The sequence below is a fragment of the Geospiza fortis genome, unplaced genomic scaffold (assembly GCF_000277835.1).
Source record: "Geospiza fortis unplaced genomic scaffold, GeoFor_1.0 scaffold279, whole genome shotgun sequence".
Classification (NCBI taxonomy): domain Eukaryota; kingdom Metazoa; phylum Chordata; class Aves; order Passeriformes; family Thraupidae; genus Geospiza; species Geospiza fortis.
Genome location: NW_005054352.1, coordinates 2888240 through 2909886, shown reverse-complemented (window position 1 = coordinate 2909886; position 21647 = coordinate 2888240). Strand labels below are relative to the sequence as shown.

The window sequence follows — 21647 nt, the reverse complement described above, 5'->3', positions numbered from 1 at the left end:
AACCAGAGGATTATCCTACTATATAAAATATAGATGTTTCCATATTTCTCTTTACTAAAGTCTCCTATTTTACAATATTAATTGGATAATGAGCAGATGATATGCAGTTTTCTGGAGACAAATGCATGTATTTAATGGAGTTTTAAAATAAAAAAAATAACTCTTGAACTTGTACAAAATATGGCAAGCAAGTTGTTCAGCTTTAAGACTAGACAGCTTTTTGTCAAAGTCAGCTTTGTATACAAGTGGAGCTAGGAAGTGAGTGTGAAAGTGCAGTTATATTCAATTGAAATCTCTGTTTGAAAGAACTAATATGTTCCAAAATTAATTTTTGCTTGAAAACAGTTTGCCAAGAATCAAAAATTTATGTTGGATCATTTTCACTTCAGAGACCGTTGAAGGAAGGCCTATATAAACTGCCCAGAAATATAAGTTATATCATATTGCAGTTTGACAGTTCTAACACTCAGGTGAAGTTCATAAATAGACAAAAAAAAGATCCTTGCATCTGAATTGGTCACATGTCTTTACCGTCTCTTGTGAATTTGAGATGACACCCAATGGTTTGTTGTTCTAGCTGTCCCTTAGATTGGACAGTCCAGCTCGCCTCCAGCCTGGAAGATGGGCTGCAGTGGTGTGTGTGGACCAGCCCACCAGCCCACAACCATCAGGATACAAGGGTTCACAAGTCACCTAATATTTTGGTGCTTGCTTGTAAGTACCAACATAGAGAGCCAGATGAAAGTCCTGAGTTGTTTTAACTGATGGAAAGGGCCTTTCTCAAACTTTTCCACTAGAAAAAACACAGGCTGTGTGGTACTATGGCTTCTTGGGAAGAAAATCCAGGAAGCTGAAATTGTGTGGAGATTGAGGCTTTGTTGTTTTGATTTCCTATATATTTTGAGAAGCCTATTTTTGAAATATTTTAAGATTGCTTCTATCAATCACTATTTTGGTCTCTTTTCCATAATGAAAAAGTGCATTTTATATTTTCTTGTTGAGAAAAATGTCTAGGTGACCAGCCAAAACAGATAATGAATCTGAGCTGCCAACTGACTTTGTGAAGGACTTTCTGGGTTTTGGGGGACTTTGAGTTTTGACAAAAACAGCAAGCAACACATCTCTAGTTCCTCATTGCTGCCCCTTTTGGAGAGCTGGGGCTGATTTCAGGTTATGGCATACAGTTCATCCGGGGACCTATGGTAGTCCTGAGAAATAAGGGGACAAGTAAAAGACTAATTTAAATTAATGTGTGCTTGGTGTGCAATGTGAGGGACAGAGTGCTGACTGAAGTAAAATCCTCTTCTTAGATCTAAGTAAGGTAATCTAAGTTTGTGCTCTGGTCTTGCACTGTCTAAAGACATAGCATAGCACAAACAAGGATATCTGTCAAACTAGATGCAACATGTGTCCTAAAATTCAAAAGCTTCAAAGATAAAAATAAAGATAGAATTCAAAGCTTCAAAAGATAGATAGCTTTTTAGGGTTTTTTCAGTGGTGGCATACATTGCAAAATAGAAGTCCTAGAGTTCATTCTCAGATAGTCAACTTCTGTGATGGGTAAAGGAAGAAAACAGGGGAGGGAGATCTGTCAAAAGAGAAGTTGCTTTTCCTTCCAATTATGAATATTATGTAAATTAGCAGTTTATTTCTATAATTTCAGGAGCCCTTCAGACTATACAAGTAGAGACCAAATAGAACGAGCTGTTACAACAAAGAATGGATAAATGATATTTGTTTAACTTTGTATGGAGGTTTTCTGCAGATTTGATTTCAGTAAGTTGGAAGGTGTGCTTTGTTTTTGCACTACCTACTCCTACCATGAATTCCTGCAACCAGTGGTAAGGTATGATAACAGTTAGCCCACTGTGGTCATGGTATACTCAAGATTTTCAGTGCTGGTGTTAGTGCTGCTGGGAGCATGCTTTTAATGTGTGCCTTAGGCAGGTGGTGGTCATCTTATTCTTGTACAGTGCTGACCACATGCTTAGGATTGTGTTGAGAAGTTTGCTGGGGATGTCTGCCTGATCAATAGCTAAATGTCTCTAAAATCACTGGAGTAGTAGCTGGAGGCCTACAAAGAGCACAGAGCAGGGATTGCTAGCTGGAAGATCCTCAGTAGATACAGAGGATTTAGTAGAACTTCTTGATGTATGACATGTTATATACAGTTGTATACAACAGTTGTGGTTTAGTTTATAGTGAAAGGTGTTATGTTCATGATAATATAATATGGAATGATACAACTGAGCATAGGCAGCACAAGACTTATCAGAGATTTTTATGTGTACTTTTAGAAGGGCTAGAGGAAGAACACACTCTTCAGACACTCTTCTGAATATGTGTGGCTCTTTTCTAAAAAATAAGGAAAACCATTTCTGTATCTCATGTTTGAAATAGCTAATCACATTAAGTGACAGAAATTATCTGAGGCTGCCTTTGTTAGAGTATGTTGTGCTCAAGGTACTGGTTTTGAATATAGTGTTGTTGAATCTTTTGGGTCCTCCTAGAGACCAAGGAGACCTAAGTACATTTTTTACTATTTTAGTGCTCTCTTAAGGTTTTCATTGCGAATGATCCCATTATTTTGAACACTCTTGAAGTGCAGCAGGTTGCCAAGGTTGTCAGTGAGAATTAAGATTGCAGTTACTCTTTCTAATAATGAAAACTTGAAAGATGACAGATAGATACAAGTTTCACCAAGTCTTCATGCGTTGCTCTTTCTGTCTTTCTGGATCACGTTCACTAATTTGGGTTAGTATCTTAACAATGGTTGCACATACCTTATGTTGAGCATGTCAGCAATGAGTGGTGCTTTTCAGAGGCCCAGCTTGGTTATGGGTGTTTCAGCATATGTAAGAAATCCCCATAGGCAGAGCTGAAGGTGCATGTGGGAACTTTGTAACCAAGTAAATATGATAAAACCAACATTCCTTAGCAGAGATGTTCAAAGCTGGGAAACTTTTCTTTGTCAGCCATGGTATTTGAACCTACCCTTGAACCATGTCATGATATTGCCTCTATTCAAATTTGTTCTTGTAGCGTTTTCAAATGACGGGAGAAAGGAGGTGTGAAATGCTGACTATAAGTGAGGGATTTTTTCCTTTCTGAAAACCAGTTGTCTTTGGTTTGACTGAGGAGCTCTGCAATTAATGCTACATATTATTAATTGATATCCGTGTAAATCTGTAAGAAGAGTCATTGAAAAAGTGCATGCCAAGAGGCACAGAAGAGAAATAAATGTAGTAAATACCCTCTCTTTGTTAATAGACAAAGGCATGTATATGCTGCAATGTAATTTACTGTGTCTGTATATGTTTAATAAGTTCAACTCACATTGTACCACCATATGCAAATATAATTGATAATGCCTTAAAAAATAAGATATAGCAGTCCACCTGCTGTGCCAGTGCTGCCTTGTTATTTTAACTGTCTTCTGTATGTTTCTTTTTCAAATACTGAAAGCTAAAGAAATCAAATAATATAAACGGTTTAGATTTCCTATCACCTTCTAGACTTGTGAAATAGAAGAATCTTGAGATGTGTGGTACATCCATTTCTGCTGACTAATGAATTGTATCATTTTTCAAGATAATGGGAAATATTCAGCAGTATATGATTTTCTAGAGGAGGTAAACATCAATTAACCATAATTCACAATGTGTTTAAAACAATTATTCTTTATCATTAAAGTTAATAATATGCACATAATATGCATATCAGCCCTTGGTGTAGTCAAAATCAATACTGCAGTTTGGGAGTTGTGGTCCCTGGGCAGCTTTGTCTAAGTATTGATTTCATTGCCATTTGTATAAGGTATGAAACAAATTATGTGCTTTTCCTAATATCATTAATGTAACCCCACTAATGTAGCTACTGTAGCTACTCAGTTTATGGTTTCTAATAATGCATGAAAAAATAATACAGAATTAATGAAGTCATTGAGAAACACAATTGCCTAGTATGCTAGATTTAGTTATGGAGGGCCAATGCCAACATTTAATATATTTTGAACAGTTTACTGTCCAAAGAAAGTCTGAAGAGAAGAGCAAGTTATGTGGTACTATGCAGCTCAAGTGTTCCTTCACGTCAGACAAAGTTCCCCTGGGTCCAGGAAGCAGCAATTTGTTCAGCTTTCTATTTACATGAAAATAATGTGTACACTTTTACTGTGCCAAAGGCAAAGATCACTTCTTCAAGTTATTAGAGAAAATAAAAATATAAAATCAGGATAGCATATTTCTTTTTCGACAGATTTATAGCAGTTATCATTACTGACATGATTTGAAATATGAGTTAAATAATTTAGCCCAAAATTTGATTTCTTCCCTTTATTGCCTCTTTATTGAAAGAGGTCTCCCCACCATGGCCCTCATGTTTTCATTAGTGTCCTTCCCATCATAGCTGTTCCTTAGGTCTACCTCTCCACCCCTCCTTCTAGGTAATTTCAGGATTGCCCTGAAATGCTGAAGATACCAATCCCACCTTTTTCTTTCTCCCATCCCACTTTGGAGCACTCCTATTTCAGACAACCAAGCTGTTCTTCTGTATCAGATTCAGGTGTCTACTTTTCTTCTTGTCTTTTTGTGCTGGTTTAGGCCAAGGATGTGTGAGGGTAGAGCCTGGAGCAATGTGGGCTTGTCTAGGCTGTTACTCTATACACTCAAATCATCGCTGGTATGCGGGAGTCAGGGAGTCTCTCTTTCAAGATGAAGAGATCATGGATTCTGGTGGATGAAAATGGGCAGTGCAGAGGTTCACCAGCCATTTTCTCCCTTTCTGGGAGAGTGTGCAGCGAATGGAGTGGTGGGTTGGTGCTGATCCCAGCTGGAGGATTTTTCTAACATTTTGGGTTTTCTCGTTTTCTTGGTCTTGGGGACAAAAAGTGCAGGTGTGGAAAGTTTGTGTGCCATTATCTTTCATTGTCTTAGGCTTGTGGGAAAAAACATGGGGTAGGGAATGGTGGGGTGGCACACCATGTGTGGAGGCACTGTGTCAGACTCCAGGAGCATTTTGCATGTAATCACCCTCTTATACACTGTTACTGTTTGCTTTCTTATCTCATTGCCATTTCCAGTAAGTTGTTACCTCAACCAGTAATTTCTGCCTTTAGTTTCACTCACCTGAAAGAGGGGCTGGGGAAAAGGGGAGCAGTTTAACTTCCTGGTGGGCTTAAACCACAACATCTTTCCAAAATAAAACCTTAAAAGGGTAAGTGTCAGTTTCATGTTCTACTCCTAAACTTGCAGTTCTGATCATTTTTCTTGCACTTTCCTTAGTATCTAAGCACTGCTTGCCTGCAGTCTTTTCCTGTAAGCTGCCTATTTAATATTTAAGGACACACACACACACACACACGCAGACACACACACACACACACACACACACACACATATGCACACACTTGCTTTGCCCATTGCTTTTCTTTAAAGGAAAAAAAAAACCCATACCTTCATATCTATTTCCATTATCATGCTTCAGTTATCAACATAATGCATTTTCAAAGCAGCAACTTCATACTTTCTCATTTGGTGGCTTTCATGCTGAGGGACCTCTTCATAAATATATCCAAAACTACTTTTTTGTGCTTTAATGTATAATAAAATAATATGTTTGTATTTCTGCTGTGCTGAGACTACAGCCGATCATTCCAGCCCATACCATCTCATTCTTTAATTGTACTTGCCCACTTTGTCTTGTGTTAGGCTTTTATATGAGGCTCTCATCAAGATTCTTTAATTTTGGGGAGAGGATTTGTACAGTGTGACACATAATACAGCATAATAGTCTTTGAATAATTTTCATAGGTGCTGTGTTGTTACAAATACAGAATAACACATTTCCTTCATATCAAAATACTTTCATTATATTCTCTTTAAAGTGAATGGATCATTGGTACCATTGAAGTAAAGTTCTCTTAGCTGTCTCACAAGGGTGCTTGGCAACTTCTAGGAACATGCTGTGTTTCATCAGAAGAGTCTGTATGGTGATTTCGTTGTCTCCTCACCCCACTTTTTTTTAAGCAAAAGAATTGTTCTTTTAGCAAAGAATGTTAATAGATTATGGAGATTAATAGTGTGTTATGAATATCCTGAATATAGTGCAGACCATTACAGTGAAGTTCAGAAAATAAGAAACAACCCCCTAAACTTGTTTTATTTAAAGCTTGCTCATCATGTGTTTTCTTAGTTCATAAATTTAGTTCTAAATTTTCTCTTACAGGTAAAAGTGACCCATTTTGTGTAGTTGAATTGAACAATGACAGACTGCTGACACATACTGTCTACAGGAACCTCAATCCAGAATGGAACAAAATCTTCACATTGTAGGTGTTTGGATTTAGGTGGGGGGAATGGATGGACAATGGGTTTGGGGTAGTTTTTTGGAGATGAGGGTGTTGGAGAGGGAAGGAACAAAAATACTTACTGGTAGTTCTAAAGGAGAATAGTGATGACATACTGATATTTCTTAACAAAACATTCAAATACATTTTGAGGATTAAAAACATGAAAAAAGATACAAAAGTGGTATAATTTTAAACATAAAAATGCCAGGACTGTTTCTTGGAAAGCATGTATGAGTAATGGTATGCACACCAGACTCCTGTTAGGTTCAGCAAGAGTTTCATGGGTCAAATCCAGTGTGATGGATTTGCTCCTGAAGTTTTGAGTGGGGAAAAAAAGATACTGTGAATATGACCTTTATTAAAATATGCTTGTTAACTGTAAAAAACATTAGATAGGTACATAAAGTTAGAAATTCCACATGCATTAATATTTCTCTGAATTATGATTAAATACTTTCTTCCTGTCTCCATTTACTAACTGCCCTTCTCACAATACCATCTAGTATCATACTAGTATAAGTCAGCTGTTGTGAAAAATGCAGCCTAAAACAATTGGTTGAGGAGTGATGTGATTGGTTCTTCTATCCTTTTGTTATTTTGAAGACAGTTAAAGGCTTTGACAAAATAGAAAAAAGGTCTTCCACAGATAAAATGTCCTTGTTGTTTGCCTTGCTCAATTGCCTTTTTTTTCTTCTCCCTTCTCTCCACCTGACTGTAATGTGACACCAATGAGTAGAAAAAACTGATCACTGCTGCTGAAATCAGCAACAATCCTCTGCAAAAGCAGTAGATTTAGTTTTATGTACACTTACTTCACTTTATCGTACATTAAAATGCTATATTTTGCCCTTAATGTCAAAACTCAGTCTGATTTTAATTTTTGTTTTCCCCTCTAGATTTATCATTCATACATTTAGCATTGGTTTTGTGACCTGCAATGAGCTCTCAGAAATTAATTCAGAGCAAAAGAAACAAATCTCACAGTAGTTGTACTTTTCAACAGCTTTTTATAGTAGTTCTCATTTCTGTATCTGCAAAACCATGCTAAATTTTTCATTAATATATTTCTAATTATTTACCAATAGAGCCAATAACTAATCATCGTCTACTTCTTGCCAATGTTCTGTGCACAAGGAATTGCCTAGATTTGTAGAGGACAAAAGACTAATCAGAAATTGAATAGAAAACCTCTAAAGGCTTTCAAGGCCTTTCTTCTATGTACATTTGCATTTATATTCAGATTTCTTAATTAATTTTTGGGCTAGCAATCCCTCATCTGGAGGAGTATATTTTACTGAAGTTGAACTACTTTGCTTGAATTTGTATTTCCTGGATCAGCCATTCAATCAAATATGAGTTCTCTCAAATAATTTTTTTTATTCAAATAAGGAATATGAATTTTTCACCCAAAAGTTTACATGTAGAGTGACATATCCTGTGCATGGCAATGGAGTGTTTAATAGCTTGCAGTCTTTTTTCCTCAGTTGTACCTGAGAGATGCTTTGTTCCATATTATTTGTTCTTTATTTGCTGTGATTTGTTGTATATTTGTAATTAAACGAGAATTTCAGAAACAAAGAACCTGTTCTTAGTGCAAGGATAAATTCTTGTAGATTGTAATTATTTCCATTTACAAACCTACAGGTTTCATTGTGTTTGCAGTAAGAACTGCCACAAGGGTAGCGGTGTTTTAGCGTAGCTTTTAAAAGCTCGCTGTCCTTCTGCTGGTGGCTGTAAATCCCCCAGTGCTGCTGCTTGCAGGTCATGCAGTGCAAACCCCAGGCAGGAAATTTAAAGCAACATCCTTCAGAAAACTTGTGCTGGAAAAGCCTTTCGGAGAGCAAGAGTGATTAGAAAGCATTTTGGTCCCTAGAAAGCATTTTGGTCATAAAAAGCCTTGCAGAGAGAGAGAGACAGAGTAATCATTGCAGCCCTTAGAAAGCATTTTGGTTATATGCAGAGATGTCTCATTCACTTAATCTCAGTTCTCCTCCATGGCTTGGAAAAATAGATGGATATCTGTGTTAACCTTTTACAGTTTTGTCCTTGGTACTCACTGGTGTAAGTGACTTCTTTCTTCCGTGTGTACTTCTCTCTTTGTAGCAATATAAAGGACATCCACTCAGTGCTTGAAGTGACAGTTTACGACGAAGACCGCGATCGAAGTGCTGACTTTCTAGGCAAAGTTGCTATACCATTGCTTTGCAGCTCTGAGTCTGTCATTTCTCAACCAAGGTCTGTAATAAGAACACTAAAATTTTAACATACTCTATTCACGGCCATGTTGAATCCCATGATAGTTAATTTTTCCTGACAGACTCGGTCCTGGTAATGAACAGGTACTTGTCAGACTTGCCACAGTTGTTTTGGGTTCTCTGTCAGTTTCAGCAGCTGGGGGTCAGGGGTCACCGGGGGGGTGTATTCAGCGGAGACCGCAAGACAGACGGCTGTCATGTCCTTTTCCTGCAGATTCAAAATGGTGAACAGAAAGCCTACGTCTTGAAAAACAAGCAGCTGACAGGGCCAACAAAGGGGGTCATCTATCTTGAAATAGATGTGATTTTTAATGCTGTAAGTCTTAACTTTGGGTTTTTTTGTACTGCTAAAGAGTTCAGTTTCATGAAAGCTTTTGTTCCTGATTTGTAGAGAATTTCTGTCATTCCTCATTTTCTCTAAGCCTTGATGTATACTACAGAATACTCTTCTGCCACTGCTTGGAACACCCACTCTTTTTGTTGCTGCTGCTGCTGGTATTGCTGCTAGTATACAGAGCAGCAACTCTTGTCTCTGTGTATGCTTATATGTCCTGAGCTTGGCAGCCATGACTTTGAAACTTGGCAAATTTTGTGAACTGAAGCTTGTGTAACTAGTGAGGAGCAAGTAAACTTGAAATACTGACACGCATTTTAATGCATAGGTGAAAGCCAGCATACGAACCTTAATGCCCAAAGAACAGAAGTACATTGAAGAGGAAGACAGACTGTCTAAACAGGTAAAGAGTAAGGAAACACTAATCCCTTCTAAAATCCTTAATATCAAGTGTACGCATTCAAATATCTGGTATCCTACTGCTGAGAGTAAAGAATAACATTTTCATTACCTGTTTACAAAAGAATATGATAGGTTGAGAAGTCAGAAATGGAATACATGGGTTTAATGTGTCTCCTCTATAAATTGCTGCCTAATTTCCATGAAATACATGAATAAGAACACAGTTGAAACCATCAGGTTTCACACATATCAGATTATTGCACAGGTGCATGTAAAATAAGTCTTGCATAAATTTTTGCTGTTAACTTTGACCCAAAAGTTCTCCATTTGTTGCAAGGTAAAGAGTCATCATTCTTTTAGCCAAATTTCAAGGAAGTTACTACACTAAGGTTTGAATCAAAGGTGATAGCAGACTGAAATTCTTTGGAATCCCAGGAGCAGGAAATGTCTTGACTCTTTCTTTTTTTCCTCTGAATATTTTTGCTACACACAGTTTTAATGCTTTGGTAAAAAATTATTTAAACACACATATTTTTATGCACTTGAACTACTGTGGCCTCATTTTTTCTCGTTCCACAAATGTTGTATCTTAAATTGAGAGAATTTGTTGGACTATGGGAGCAAGATTTTTGTTGTTTTCAGTGAAAAGTCAAAGGTCTCAGAACTGCTTTCTTTGTTTCTGAAAGCTTGCATTCTTAAACATGGTTTAGATTATCTGTTGGATGGATTTTATATCAGTTTGTGATGTAGTTCATGAAACAAAACATTTCAAGAGGCAAAATATTTCTTTATTTGCAATTTTGAGTAATGCAGTTACTAAGGCTGAATTTTGCACTACTATTCCAGGAAAGAAGCAACAAAGCCTTTTACTCAAGATTCATTCTTCTTCCTATTTTCATAAATGAAAATGGCATTGTGACTTTTGCAGATGGCAGGAGTGACCATTTTCTGTGTGTCTCAGTACACACATCATTCACTGGTTTGTCCACTTTTTGTGGTGAGGAGTGTTGCCATTTTCGAGGATTTAAGTACATTTTCCTGAATGAAGACCTAGAGTTGTTATGTCTTACATATATGTAATTTGAAAGTATGTAGATTACTTTGGTAAATACTTAAAACAATGCTTTCAAAATAAATCACAGTGATAAATTTGTTAAAAATGTTAAATGGTGCAGATATCTTAATTATATTAGAGCAGTAGTGTTGCATGGTTTAAGGTTAGTGTCCTGAAGCATCTTTTTATTAAAAATGGCCAACATTTGTTAAAGGCTTAATGAAACTGAAATCTAATTAATAAAATAATATGTGAAATTTTGCAAGTGGCTTTGGAATGATGAACAATTTTTGTACCATCTAGAATTAAATTCAAAAATACCAATTAATACAATTAGCAAATTCTCTCTCTTCCAGGTCTCAGATTTTAAAATAACTTGCTCAGTTTATGAGATAGAGAGATTAATATTTTCTCAGCCTTTCAGCCAAATTAAGAATGACAGTATTGTTAGCTTGAACCTCTCCTGAAACTTTTTGGGGGTTTGAAATATTTTCAATCTTTCATCTTTTTAACAGCTACTGTTGAGGAACTTCATCAGGATGAAGCATTGTATCATGGCGCTCGTTACTGCTGTCTGCTATATTAGCAGTTGTTTTGACTGGGATTCTCCACCAAGAAGTCTAGCTGCTTTTTTGGTATGATCTTCTTTATACTATTTTTAATCATCCCAGTGTGTTTGTGCTCTGGACTGAGAGACAATACTGTGTAGATTGGTGGTTTCTTTTTAATTTATTTAGAAGTTTGCATTATGATTATATCATCAGTCATGTTTATTCAGCTTTTTTAAAAAGTTAATTAAGTTTAAAATGCCACACAAACAAGATAGAGTGATTTTTAAAATTTATAATTGTATATTTATATTAAAAAGTAATTGATTTTATAAGTTGCAAGCAGGTGATGCAAATCAAAATAGAGTCAGTGAGCTATGGATAATATATTTTAAGCTTCTCACAAATGATATCCATTAAATTTTATTTGCATATTGAATAATGACTCTCAAAGTATTTTGATTACTAATTATTCAAAGGTAGTGTTCCTAGAAACAAAAATCCACCAAAATAAAACAAACCCAACTTTAAAACCATAAATGCAAACAAATTAGTAACTTTTAGGCAGCAAGATCTGGTCAAAATTTTTAGTGAATGGTTTTAAGTGAATTTGTTTTTAGCAATTTAAACAAAATTGCTGTTTCTTTGGGAACATTATCTTCATTTGTATTAGACTTATTTTTCTGTTAGACTTTAAGAATTCCAAGCACAGTTGTAGATTGTATTGTGTTACCCAGATAAATACCTCTTTATTTTTAAAATCATAAGAGCTACAAATAAAACCATTATTTTTTCATTACAGAATAGAAATGTATGCATGGACATACTTTCTGTAATTTCAAAGTTTTTTTAATTGGCTGAGAGAGACTGAGATTAGTAGCCGCTCCACTATGATTATGAACAGGGAAGGGTTTTGGTATAACTTTGAATAATTATAGACATCATCTGGTGACAGTACTTTTTGCTTGGGTGCCTGAAGGTTGGGTGCCTCAAATTTGAAGAAATCAAACCAGGCTTTGGTAGCTGGCTGTGCAGTAAAATGGGGTAGTTGGGTCTGTCACTAAATCATGCTGTTTTGCAGAAAGTCTCTCCTGGCAGGCTCCGTTTTTACTGTGTTGCTTGTTAAGCCCTTGGTTGCCATGTTCATTGGGAGTACAGGAGATACATGTTCTATTCAAAGAGCCAGGGGTTGTACTTTTGCCAATGGCTGTAGTAATGGCACTGTGTGGAAAGACAAAATATGCTTGCTACTGTTTGCTATAGAAAGGTGATCTATCATTTCAGTTAACAGTTCATGGGAAAATGCACGTTTCAACATAAAACTCAAATGTTTCATGTTGCTATTACTGCTTCAGTTAGTAAGTATTCATCACTCTAAGTCAGATTTTAATATGGATATGGGACACTGTTGCCAGTGGAAGAAGGGAAATGGAAAGACATCCTGTTCTTTGGGCAAATTATTTTTTTTCTCATGGCACACTGCTGTGGCTGTGGAAGTAGTAGTGTTGCTGTTAAAAGGTAATTGTTTCTGGTCATAGAAAAAAATCAGTGTCATAGCAAGTAGTAGTAGTAGTAGTATGTAAAACAGAATTTAAATAGTGAGGCCAATAATCAGTATGTGTTATTATTATAGTTACAGCATATTGCAATAGAAACATTTTCCTTCTTATATTTTATAGATATGTTCATATTTTTCATACCTATTTATATAGGGAGACATATATATAAAAAAATCTGATTTTCTTGGTTTTCTTACAGTATTTTTTTGCTTATGCATGTGTTGCGGTAAATTTTTATGATTATATCAGTGCTGTGATTGTACAGATGCATTCCACTTCTGCATCCAAAATGCATCCTGTGCTTCTTGACCTGATATTATCCTCTCCAAGGATCAAATCATTCCTCTGTCAGGCAAAAGAAGTCTTTGCTGGCCAAGTCAAATATATGTGAATTTTTATCATGATTATAAGCTTTGGGTTTAGATGGTTCCTAGACTTTCATAGGCTGTTGAAATCTCAAGAGTGATCCACTTGCTTGTGTTATGATGAATTATACTTGCACTAGGGTTATATTTGAATTTAATACAGTGTATAAAATAAATGTACATATATGTTTCATTTTCTCTTCACCATTATACAAATTATATCTCCTTGTGAAGTTGTCTTCTAGAGGCTAGAAAATCTCACATTGAAATGTCAGTTCCAGAAAGGAGATGAGAAACAGGCTGTTCTGGGGTTATTCAGCTCTTTAGCCAGACTAAGAAGCAACATATGAGAAGTAAAGCTTTAAACTAACCACTTCTTCTATTCTGTTGGATTTAAATATTCTGTGATGTGTGCATCCTGTTACAGAGTTACAGTAATTTCACGTAGGTTGCATATGTAAGAGTTGATTTTGTGTATCTCCCAGTGCCCCATGTTCTTGGCATTACAATTATGGATACTCTTTTGCTGTGTGACTTTTCTTTCTGATGGGGATATGGGGGACCATATGTGAAAAAATTTTGTCAGAATAGCTCAGTTTCCAAAAATATAAATTCTAAGATTGATCAGGAAAGGACAACTTCTCTTGGAAACCTACAGAGAACTTTGATTAATAAGTTAACTATAACAAGTTACAGTTACCTTCATATGCCTTCTGCACTCTTCACTGCAAGGAAAATGACTTCTTTTTAAAGTCATTTTCCTTGGAGAGTCACACTGTTAGTCACAAGGCTAACAATGTTCTTTGAAAGGGCTTGCTGATTATTTATATTCCTGAGCTTATCTGTCTCAAACTTTTACATTATTTGGGACATTTTAGGTACAGAAATGTTGTATTGAAGATTTAGGATGATTCTTTCCAAAATCTGTTCAAAGGCATCAGGTCAGTGACCAGTGTTGCCTGTGCTGTTCATAGACATACAGAAGCTTCAAGTTACGTTTTCAATGTTCTAGATTATGTATTTCCTCAACTAAACATTATTTTATCTGTTTCCACTAAACTTCGTAAGCTCATCACCTTCACTGGGGATTTTTTTGAATAACTGAGAGTTTTCACTCCATTTCCTTTTTTTATGCTTTGGTACTTCACAGCAGAAGAAAAATTTTATACATATGTGTGTGTATATGTGTATATATATATATGTGTATAAATGTGTGTATATATATAACTGTGATGTATTAATAGCTATTATTTTTCAGGTACTTAAAGATATTAATTAATAGCTCATGAACCATAGGTTGATCTGGCTTTATCTTAGAGCAATTAGAAAATTCTATATTCTCTCCTGATTTTTTGTATTTATTTCATGAAAAATAAAGGAGGTACATAGCAACAACATTAAGTTAATATTTGAGTTCCAGAACAGCTTTATTATGTCACATGTCTAGGCTGATAAAGAGTGTGTTATGTACTTACATTTATGCTTCTTAAAACCTAAATACCGTGGGAAAAAACAGAATATGTAGAGAGCATTTGCTCACATAAAATCACATCTTTTTCTCTGTTTAAAACAGACCTTTGCAGTATTTAGCAGTTAATTTTTTTATTACTATTTGGTAATTAATATGGTACGTTTCAGGAGGAAGAACTTTAGTAAAGTATGCAAAAGTGGATCTTTTTTCTTCAGATTAATCCACTGTGGGCACTGAAGTGTCCGCTAAGTCTGGCCTAATTTCCACCAGCTTCCTAACCAGACATTTCTGTTGTTATAGATGTCAGTGGGTGCAACATGAGGGCAAAAAGGTGTGTATTCTTTTTTTCCGATACTAGCAATTCTCTAATTCTCTAGCAATACTGTAATGAGCAGAAAAATAATTGGACAATGGGGCTATCAGTAAAAGGACACTTCAGTGTGAGCCTGTGAATTATTTTATGGGAAAAACTTTAATCTTGAAATGGGATTGTAAATAATTTGTGCTACCATCTGCCCATTTGAAATTCTTTTAACCATTGCAGTCATTATACAGTAAGTACTGCTGTGTTTAACATTAACATTTGATACACATTTAATTTCTGTAGTGCTCTGTGGTCCGTAGGGAGCTTTGCTCTAGTGCTACAGGAGAGAGACAAAGTATTGATCAGTTAACATTTCAGCTATGTATGTTGCAAAATTAATGAAAATGCCAGACAAAAATGTCAGAGTGCACAAAAAGTTAAAATTTAAATTTGGTAGTTTAATGAAAAGTTTAAGATGCGCATTATCAAAAATATCCCCTTGCCTTTAAAGTATTTTTCATAACTGAGTAATTAAAGAGAACCATGTATTTTACTTAGAAGTACACTCAATGTGGACTGTGAGGGAATATATAATCTTCAAAGTGTTTGGTATCCCAAAATGGCTTCAGTAAGGTAATTAATTGCCTACTTGAGCAATGAGCTCATTATTTTGCTCGTAAAATAAACTTATTTTGTTTCTCACTTGGAAGCAGAGTGCCCTCATGTGATGAACATACATGTTAGCCTCAAATTAAAGCTTCTCATGAACACATTCTCCTGTTCCTATTCTTATTCCTTTCATTCATTCTATATGTGTACATATACACACAGAGAAGATACTTTTCTTTCTTTTTCAGCCTCTCAAATATTGATAAAATGACTCTCCCTGCATCCAAGTCATTTGTCAGGTCTAACTCACCTTCACTTTGTCTTCTAACATTACAGAATTCATGTGTGAAAATGACATAATAGCATCCCTAGCTTTTGATTAAGTGTTAGTTCTCTTGCACGTATGCTTTTTAGTTCTGATGGTGTCACATTAATTAATTGAAAAGGAAACAGGATTTAAAAGAACTGGTTCCTAGAAGGATATGAGACAAAAAGCAATTTCATCAATTTGCTGAGCTTTTCCTCAATAAAAAGGGAAACAATCACCACTGTGTATTTTGGAAGCAATGTCACTCAAAGAAGAAAGACAAATGTTATGTTTCCAGAGAGATTTGATATGATACCATCAAGGGTTGGAATGCATCTGTCGTAATTATTACATATTTTCCTTATTTTTTGACACTGTAATTGTAAGAGAATCAGAATTTCACATATATTAAAAAACTTGTAAATGTTCCCATCGTGGATACTATTACTGAGGATACAACTTTCAAATAATTTTTTTTGCTAAACCTGGGTGAAACGTACTGTCAGATTTTCCTTGCCATCTCTTGTCTGGAATTTGAAATCTGAATAAGTGCTGGTTAGGTATTCGGAAAAGTTTTTCTTAACTCCCCAAAAAAGCCTTTCCAAAAATTGTTGTTGCTGTCAAAACTGCCTATTCTCAAAAGATTTGCAGAGATAAAGTGTCATGGCAATGGCAAGGTCAGGAAAAAGATTAATTTCTGATGCATGTAACACACATGTGTAAGAGTCTTTCAGCTTTTTGTCATCTGTATCCACACCAACAGGTTAGAAAAATAAGTGGACCAGACTACTGTGGGGTTTGGTGGGGTTATTTTCCAAAGTAAAGGAGACAAAAAGAAAAGTGATCTAAGTTCTGTTTCCCCTCCTCCTAATTTTCTATATGTCAGCAGAACTAATGTTGGACCTGTTCTAAATTACAATGGAATTTAAGTTTTTTACAACACTTAGCTTTACTTTGTGCCAGGCTTTAGAAGGTGGAATAGGAAAGAAAAAAATAGTGGGAAAAATTGGTATATAGGACCAAAGAGATCCATTAGCTATTAGTATTGAAAGAACACACCAGCACCAGCTATGATTAAAAACACAGCTCTTAACTATAACAAATGAGTAATGATACTGGTGTGGAAAACCTGCTGTCATCAATCCACATCTTTTGTTTTGCAAATTGTGTGTTTGCAAATCTGATACAAAGAAAGACTCAGGAATATTTGTGTATGTAAAGCCTCTTTAAGTATTTTATTTTGTTTATAAAAAGTCACTTTCAATTTACTTTCTTCACAGAGTGACTTCATACTTGCTAAACCAGTTTTACAGTGAGATTTATTGTCCAAGCACAGACCTGTGCCATTTTCAGTAATGTAGAGCAACATGTCTGCTGTCCAGCTACTGTCCCAGAAGAGTATGTGTCTGTCTTGGGTTCTCTGTCATTTCTGCCATCACCATCCAGGTGACTGGGGTGCCCACCCAAGGGTGTCTAAAATGGCACTAGCTCTACCTTTAAGCACCTTAATTGCTCCCACAGGTGTTTATTTTACCTGCATATATATTTTAGTTCCTAACTAGATGCTGTTCTGAGTTTCTTCATAACCTTAAGGCATTAAATCTCAAAAACACCTATGCTGTGTGGGGAATTACTTCCCTTATTTTGTGTTTTATCAAACAGGAATACACAGCAGCATAAAACATTGGTATCCCATGTCTTAGGCTTTTCTTTCGATATTATACCATTTTTCCCATATATTCTCCTTTGAAAGCTGACAGTATTCTGAAAGTATTAAACTACCAAACCTTTTTGAATGCTATTATAGCTTGATTATAACACCAAAAAGTCTCATGGATGAAAATGTGGTGGATGAAAAATTGTGGAAGTTGACAAAAACTATTATTCATTCTCCTGTTTTTAGGATTTCCTAAAAAGTTCTAAAAGCAAGCTTAGATTTCCTGTTAGGACAGTGATGTGACTAGAAATCTGGGCAGCCAATTAGTGTGAGTTGCAGTCTTACTCTGCAATATGTTTCTGATCCCCCACTGCCTGGTATAACTGGGCAGAGTTGCAGAGTGGACCATTGGGCCCCCAGAGAGGACTTGCATTGCATCACCAATTCCTACTTGTACTCTCCTCTGCAGTGCATAAAACAGCACTGAATGAAAAACTTAGCACTTGAATAAATTCAGACATCATTGACCCTGAATTTGGATAATTACTAAGTAGCTTGGGTGTTCTAAGGTAGCTGTGTACCCCATCATCCTCAGGTTCCCTGAGGTGCTATTTCACAGTTATCGCAGAGCTTGGCCATTTAAACTTCCATGACTTAGATACTGCACATGATTGAGTTATAAGATATCTTTTTCATCATCTTTTAATGATAAGTATTATGAGAACCAACACATTATAAAGTCACATTACAGAGTGTTTTACTTCCTTTTTATTTTAGTAGGAATGGGCATTATAAGGTTTGTTTTGACGTGAGAGAACTGTAGGACACATTGATTTCTCTGGGCCATTCAGTAGTTAAAATAATGGAACATCATGGTTTTGCCAAAAGATGCAATGTAGTAACAAAAGAAGCAGATATGTTGTGTTTTGGTAAGAAAAGCTCAAGTAAGGTAAATCAGACAGAGAAGCAATTTTTTCAAATCTTTTGAAAATACAAAATGCAAATGGCATAGAAAAGACAGATATTAAATTCAGAAATTAAACTACCAGTTTCTTCCTATTGCTCCTTAAGGAATCTTCTTATCCCTGTAGAGTTGTTTCTTTAGTAGGTATGTAGCTAGTAGGTGATGACATAAGTGTCTCAGTGGAAGAATTAAGGAAAAAAAAACTAGTTCTTTTCAATGTGCTGGATTTTACTGGAGTGAAAACATTTTAGACCATTTTGTAACATTTCAGATATGCGTTAGAATTATATTTCTATTGCTTATATTATTTAACTCACAATTTTATAATTTCAGTTTTGGTAGCTGAATGAGAAATCCAGGCTGTCAGCATAAAAAAAGCCTTAGAGCATATGTTGTGTCTACTAGTGCCACATAATGCTATATGACTAACAGTAATTGCTTTTATTGATGATGTAAGTAAAGCCTTAAAAAAAAAAAACCAACCCTAAATAACCATTGCAAAACTTACATGTGAAGTTTTTCTTTTCCTAAAGAGGGAGCATCTGCCACATCTAGCTTTATCCTATGTTTTTAGCAAAAGAGAGATGCTGCATGCTTCCCATTCCATAAATGTATGGTTTGGACCTGGAAAGTGTTTGAAAGCTTGTTTCATTCTTGTAAATCCCTGGTGGGTGGTGATGCTGTTTGTGGTGATGATGATACCCTACATGTGAGGGGGACTTGCAATGCAAGAAGCATTGTTTCCAGTGGAACTCCACTGAGATATGTAGGTCCTGTAAGTCCTGTGAAAGCAGTGGTCTTTTACAATTGTTTTTTTGTCAGAGATAGGGAAATTTCCTTGTGACAGAGTGTGAAAAAGCCATAGCACTAGAAGTTGTTCTTTACTTGGGATAACGAGTCTGTGCACTGAGCAGACAGTTTTAATGTCAAAGGGACAAATTTCTGAAGGGTGCTGTTGCAGAAAAACCTTAGGAAGTTTACAAAGGGTGGGTTTTTTTTTTCTTCTAAATTATGTATGAGTTATACAGTAGTTTATTAGCATATTTTTTATTGTATAGTTTCAATCAAGATTAATGAAGTTTCTACTCAGGTTGTTTTCCATCCCTGAAAAATTAAGAAAACATTTTCCAAAAAATAGTGCTTTCCTGAACTACTTTTCTATGTGCTTTTCTCCTATCGCTCCCAAGGCAGCACCTAAAGATCTTGGTGACAAGGGTGAATCATGCAGATTGCTATCCAGAAAGAATGTTTTCTTAAATTTCTCAGTTAAAGGCCAAATTTGTGGTTGCAGTTTTATGAAGAAAATACTCTTGTAGCTTTAGCCACCTCACTGGTAAAGCCTGCATGTTTGCAATGGCCGATCTTGCGCAGTAACTTCTTGTACTGATCACGGCGATATAAAGAGGAGCAAAAACTGCCACAAAGATCATTTTAGTTAAGCGTCAATGCAAGAAACAATATTGTCTAGATAATTTTTAAATATGTGGAACACTTAACAGTGTGGACAGAGTGTTAAGTTTTTACCAAGTATCATGCTTAAGTGATTTAACTTCTGCAGGAAAGAAGAATTTCAGTTGACCTTGAAGTAAAAAGCCTGTAAATGTCATAACCATTTGTTTGATGAAAGCAAGATTTTTTGTTTGGTTTTTCTGTTTGCCTTATTTACTCTTAGAAAGGAAAAAAAATATGTTTATACATGCAATCTCTTTAATACTTTGCAATAAACAAGATGACATAATTTAAAAAGTATTGTTTATTATGGGTTCAGTAGCAGACTGTATTTATTCCAGGGTAAGTATTAACACTTACCAAAGAAATAACTAATGTTGTGACTCCAATTGTTACTGAAGAGAAAAAAAATAATTAATAGCTGTAAGCCAAATGGCTTCCACTGATGTTAAATAGACTTACAACTGTATGGCAGATCTGTGAGTTTGTACATTTTCATTATTAACATCTACACTATTACTATTGCTCTGAAGTTACAAGAAACCACCTGCTTTCCAGGTGTACAAGTACTCTATGGGGAACATAGATTCTCAAAAAAAAAAAAAAATTACATAATTTAGTCTTATTTATTTGGGATTGACCACTACTCTCGCAGCTGTTATTAGCACTGCAGAGTTATCTGTTAAAAATAATATTATGTAATTGGAACTTCTGGTATTTCCTTACATTTCTCCTCAGTTTGTACATGCTTGTGTCTGTTAGGCTTTTCTTGCTCTGTTTCCTCCTGGTGCTCATTTACAAGGCAGAGAAAAAAATCTCTTCCTTATCTCAGACCAGAAGGCATAGGTGCATGCATTTGAATCTTTATTTTCCAATTACAAAACCTTCATTTTGCAGGAAAAGTGTGGTTTTTAAAATTAAAACCAACTAGTTCCTTTGAAAATGGGTAATCAATACTGTAAGGGATAGCAATAATGTTTATTAAAGCATGTTTTCCTTTAAAAAGAAAGACTGAGTAATTTTTGCTTCATATATAATATTCTTGTTGCACTTTTGTCTTGAAGAAGAAATAATACCTGCAGATAATGTATTCCTTTAACATGAGTTGAATTTAAAAGTAGGGTTTTTAATATTTGCCACCATAGTAATTATTACTTGCTTAAAGCACTGTTAGCAGAGGGATTCTGAGTTAATAAACACGTCATAGCATTAGTGTATAAAACACAATATACTTTTCCCAAGACAATGATTACCAGCATAAGACCACATTAACAGCACTTAATGCTTATTCCTTATATGTGCTTGATTTTCACCTCTTGGAAATAGTATCATAATATTGCAGCAAGTAAACATGGAAATTTATGGGGGTGATTTATTTTACAGTAGAGGTAACTAATGCCTTGTTTGAGCTTTGTTTCTGTATTATATCACTCTCTTCATAGCACTGCACCTTCACATCAGCCAGAATAGCAATTTTAATCCTGAATATTAAGCTTCTTTATCACAACTCCAGTGAAACACATTAAAAAGAAGTTATTTCTTCATCACAGTCTATTAGCTGGAACATTTGGAAAATAACTGCAGTGTGTTGGTAGGTCTTTATAATGTAGTATTTTCACATTCAAGTATCGCTTTGGCTGTGTTTTATGGAGTTTTAACATTTCTGCTTTGCTCCAGGAGTGCTTCAGATTTTTATTAGCTACTTTGATTTCATCAGTATGAGCAAGATACATCTCTATAAATTACTGATTCACTGGAGGATGTTTCTTTGCTTCAGAGTTGAGAGCTCCGTCAGCCCCATCCAATAGATGGTGGTCTAGTCTGGAGTTACCTGCCAGAGCCTGGGCTGCCCACCCAGGTCAGGCACTCTGTGCCTCTCCACTGCAGCACCTGCACACCTGCAAACTGAGACATGCCCCATTCAGCCCTGCAAGAACAGCTCTATTGTTGCCTTTTCTGAGGGAAAATTATTCCAGCTCTACTTCTGAATTAAAAGCAAGGCTGTTATTACTCAGGGGATGTT

The 21647-nt window shown here is 35.6% G+C and overlaps 1 protein-coding gene across 1 annotated transcript in view; it reads left to right on the top strand.

The window, feature by feature from the left end:
• MCTP1 (multiple C2 and transmembrane domain containing 1) overlaps positions 1–21647 on the top strand; it is a 153380-nt gene that overhangs the window by 49141 nt on the left and 82592 nt on the right. The window contains exons 10-14 of the mRNA XM_005423417.2: positions 6223–6325; positions 8450–8564; positions 8816–8917; positions 9264–9338; positions 10907–11026. Of these exons, the coding sequence (XP_005423474.1) occupies positions 6223–6325; positions 8450–8564; positions 8816–8917; positions 9264–9338; positions 10907–11026 (515 nt within the window). The remainder of the gene's footprint in view (positions 1–6222; positions 6326–8449; positions 8565–8815; positions 8918–9263; positions 9339–10906; positions 11027–21647) is intronic.